This window comes from Rosa chinensis, chromosome 2, assembly GCF_002994745.2.
Source record: "Rosa chinensis cultivar Old Blush chromosome 2, RchiOBHm-V2, whole genome shotgun sequence".
In the NCBI taxonomy this organism is placed as follows: Eukaryota; Viridiplantae; Streptophyta; class Magnoliopsida; order Rosales; family Rosaceae; genus Rosa; species Rosa chinensis.
This window is the reverse complement of record NC_037089.1, coordinates 82,383,991-82,388,895: the sequence shown is the minus strand read 5'-3', so window position 1 is coordinate 82,388,895 and position 4,905 is coordinate 82,383,991. Positions and strand designations below refer to the sequence as shown.

Below are 4,905 nucleotides of genomic sequence, written 5' to 3'. Positions count from 1 at the left end.
CCTCCCAACAAATGCATTTTGACTTGGTGGCTTTCTGAACTTCTTCTTCTTTCCCAAGTATGGGAGTACATATTTTCTTGTTAACATGGTCTTGAATGCTCTCCATTTAGTGCCAGCAGATGTCAATACCAGTTTCTTACTTTCAGGGGCGACCTTGAATGTATCCTATGCATTAAAGATAAAACATTTAGTGACTACAGCTTAGTGTATCAAATTGATTTCAATATTAATATAGATTCAAATGCCCATCAGCACCATTTCAATGACAATAGCACATCAATATAAATGAGCAAAACATGATAATGACAGTGAAAACTATAAATCATTACCCTAACATCGAGCCAAAGTTTATCCTTCAAGTCACCGTCCACGTCGGGCCAGCTTACAATGTTGATGGGCACCTTAGTCCGCGCCAACATTCCTATATATTTTTGTAGAGTGTGCCTTATTGATCCATTTAGATTGCCTGTGTAGGTGTATGTCACTTTAAACTTTTTTCCCAAAGCTTTCTTGACCAAGACCTTGTACATGGCAACCACATTTCGCTTCCCTCTAGCAGCAGCTGATTCAGTGCTCGTGATAGTGTTGGCTGATACAGAATCATCTTTTTCTTCAAGCACTTCATCAGTCTTAGGTTGAGAAGTCTCCTCATCTTTCTTTTTCTTTGATTTTTTGCCTCTGGAGATTTGCGAATTCCCTTCTTGGAACCCATTGCTACCTACAATATGTTCACAATTGATAAAGAAAATGCTATATAAGGGAAACAAAAGAGTAAATTGCAGCAAGATACAACAGCAACATGATGTACATCAAAAGACCATCAGAAGGCAACAAAGTGTGGAGGTTTAATGCAGTTATATAAATCACAAACTAATGCAACAAGAGTATCACAAACTAATGCAGTTATATAAATCACAAATTTGTTTCAAAGTCTTATAAAACAGAAATAAAAAAGTAGAAGGCACCAAATACCATACAAAATGGAAACCTCTATTGTTCTCTTGCAGCGGTGAACTGCTGAACCCAAAACCCCTCAACATTCGCTCTTATGTAAGTGGAATCATCCTCATTCTCATCTTCCTCACAATATGGAATTTCTACACAGAATGGTTGTACTTCCATGATGGTGTCCCCTAGATCATTGTCATGGAAAGAATCATGATAATCTCTGTTCGGGGTCGTTAGCACAACGAACCAGTCAGCATCAAGGGGATCTTCAACGTAGAAAACTTGTTTCACTTGACCAGCAGAAACAAATTTATCATTTCTGTGGCCTTGCCGATTAAAGTTGACTAATGTGAAACCAAACTCATTTTGTTTAATTCATTTTTCATTCTCTGACCATTGACACAAAAACAAGGGAGCTTTGAAATCATGATAATCGAGCTCCAAAATCTCTTCGATAAACCCATAAAAAGTCATATCACTCTCCACCGGATTTTTATCCTTCGCACTTGATGACTGCATTGTTTTAGCCACTAAGGACACCCCACTATTTTGGACAGCTCTAGCATTGTCTCTCTACTTTGTGAAGTATTTAGCTTCATTATATAAATAGGCTTCATAAGTAAAAACTGTAAAACTTGGTTTTCCAGCCAGCCACCTCATTGTATGAGAGACATTGTTTGGTCTACACTTAAGTTCAGCTGACACCTTGGATTGAAACCAATCGGCAAAGGTGTGATTGTACTCACTTTGTAGCCACTTTTTGCTCTTCTTTTTTCCTCCGTATTGCTGCTCCACAATCTTCTTATGTGTCCTACAGTAGATATAAAATTAGACATGCGATAATAATGATCATATTCAAAGAAGATGCGAGAGAAATCATACTTGCTGAAAATACTTACTTTCTATATGGATTCACCTCAGCATTATTGAACAATATATGGAGATGTGCCTGGTCTCTCACTTCATCTATTGACTTCAGCTTCGCACCCGAAAGTGGGCCAGAGACCTTAGATGGACCCTTAGGACCACCAACTGAACTACATTGTTGTAAAAACTCGGAGCAAAACTCAATAGACTCTTCTCCAAGGTAGCTCTCAGCTATGCAACCCTCAGGATGAAAATGATTGCAGACATACCCCTTTAGTACTTTCATAAATCGTTCAAAAGGGTACATCCACCTATAAAAAACAGGGCCGCATAATCGAACTTCTCTAACTAGGTGCATAGTGAGATGTACCATAATATCGAAAAATCAGGGAGGAAATATCTTTTCTAGCTCACACAAAGTCAGCACCAAATCAGATTGAAACATATCCAACTTTAACACATCAACCACTTTAGTGCACAAAGCATTAAAGAAGAAGCATAGCCTCATTATAGAAATTCTCACATGTTTGGGAAGCACCGAACGGATGTCCACCAGAAGCAATTGTTGCATCAACATGTTGCAATCATGAGATTTCAAACCATACAATTTCAAATCTTCCATGGAAACCAGATTTTTGATATTTGATGAATGACCATCAGGGACCTTCATAAACAAAAGAGATTTGCACATTTTTATCTTCTCCACCCTCGACAAACTATATGGGGCAGCAGGTAAATATGTTCTTTTCTCCCCAATTTTCGGACCCAAATCAACTCTTACACCAATTTCAACCATATCTAAGCGGGCAGCAACACTGTCTTTTGTTTTGAAAGGCATGTTTAACAAAGTACCAATCACACTTTCGCAAACATTCTTCTCAATGTGCATCACATCAAGAGCATGGCAAACATGAAGAGATTTCCAATACTCTAAGTTAAAAAAAATAGACTTTTTCTTCTAACAAGAAGGTGCAACTGCATCTACAGCCGAGTTCTTCTTCTTCTTCTTTCCCTTCCCAAACTCATAGTCAACATGCTGAAGTCTGTTGAACACTTCCTCTCCTGATAGTGGTGCTGGTGCAACTTCGAATTCTTGCTCATTATTAAATGCCTTCTTCTGCCTCCTATATGGATGATGGCGTGGCAAATACTTACGGTGGCAGCCGTAAGACATTTTTCTACTATGGGGCAAATGCATAGCAGAAGTGTTGTCACCACAGATTGGACATGCTTTGTACCCTTTTGTGGTGCACTCCGATAAGTTTCCATATGCGGGGAAATCATTGATGGTCCATAATAAAACTCCTCTAAGAGTAAAGTATTCTTTCCTATGTGCATCATAGACATCACTAACCCCATCCCACAAAGATCGTAGATCATCAATCAATGGCTCTAAGTAGATATCTATATCATTTCCCGGCTGTTTTGGACCAGAAATTAATAGAGATAACATCATAAACTTCCTCTTCATGCATAACCATGGAGGAAGATTATAAGTCACCAATATTACGGGCCAGTAACTATATCTACTACTCATAGAGCTATGTGGATTGATATCATTAGCTGACAATGCTAACCTAAGATTTCTTGATTCAGAAGCGAATTCGGGCCACTTATAATCAACCAACTTCCAAGCAGGAGAATCAGCTGGATGGCGCATATGTCCATCCTTAGTTCGCTTGTCTTCATGCCAAGTAAGCATTTCAGCAATTGAAGCAGATTTATACAAGCGTTTAAATCTGGGAATTATAGGAAAATACCACAACACCTTAGCTGGTTGTTCCTTCTTTAGCTTCCAACGAGACACACCACACTTAGGACAAGTAATTGCATCAGAAAACTCTTTCCTAAACAATATGCAGTCATTAGGACATGCATGTATTTTCTCATATTGCAACCCCAAATTGGAGAGAGTCTTCTTTGCCTCATATAGAGATTGAGGCAGTACATTATCTTTCGGAAGCAAAGACCCAACAGTGGCAAGTAAGTCAGAAAAACAAGTATCACTCATACTAAACCTAGCTTTCAAATTGTGAAGTTGCGCTAATGCTTCTAACTTAGTGTGGTCACTATTATCAAATAATGGTCTTTCTGCTTCCTCGACAAACTTATTGAACTCATACGACTCCTCATCATAATCACCTTCATTAAAGGCAGCTTCACACATATTAACAGTTTCAGAACAAAACTGAGGGTTTGGAGGAGAGCCAATAGGTGCACTAGCACAGGAGGACAAAGTAGGTTCTCCATGCCAAATCCAATTTGTATAGCCCAAACTAAAGCTGTAATCAAACAAGTGTCCCCTAATGACATTAATCAACTTCTTTTTGAAGTTTACATATCTTGAGCAAGGGCATGGAATTCTTTTAGGGTTGCTAGCATTTTCTTCAGCAAAAATTAAGAAAGTTTCAACACCCATTTCATACTTTAAAGTGTTCATATCTTCATTAATCCAAGATTTATCCATGGCTGAAACATTTAAAAAAAAAAACAGAAAAAAAAACACTCAATTAATGAAGTCATGACATCAAACAACAAAATGGAATACCGAAGACCAAGACAAACAAATGGAAAACCAACGAAAAGATCAATGACAATCTAACCTAGGAATGAGCAAACGGGGGTGGGGGCGAGGTACCCGCGGGTTTTCCCCTCATTTGTCAAGAGGGGGCGGGGGCGGGGGCGGGGTTCCCCATCACATGTGTGGGGGCAGGGGTGGGGGCACTTATTTCCCCCGCGGGGGTGCGGGGGTGGGGAAAGGTTTCCCATTACCCATGCGGGGTCCCCGTTTATCTTTTTTTTTTTTAATTGAGAACTATTATTTATCAACCAACAGATGGGGCATTTTTATAATTTTCTTATTCTAAAAAAAAAAAAAAAAAACAGAAAACTTATACGGGGTATTTATCTTTCCCATCCAGAATACACCTTAAAAGCGATTCTGGAGGATCCGACCGTTGGATTGTCGTATAATTTTGTGAGGATGATTCTAAAGGCGATCCGGGACGATCCAACCATTGGATCTTTGTATAATTTTGTGAGGATGATCCTAAGGGCGATCCGTGAGGATCTGACCGTTGGATCATAGTA

At 39.0% G+C, this 4,905-nt stretch overlaps 1 protein-coding gene across 1 annotated transcript; it reads right to left on the bottom strand.

Annotated features, from left to right (window-relative positions):
- Positions 1–2,773: 2,773 nt before the first annotated feature.
- LOC112185202 lies at positions 2,774–4,282 on the bottom strand. The gene has a single exon (XM_024323408.1). It carries the CDS (start codon positions 4,280–4,282, stop codon positions 2,774–2,776), a length of 1,509 nt encoding a protein of 502 aa, XP_024179176.1.
- Positions 4,283–4,905: the final 623 nt, after the last annotated feature.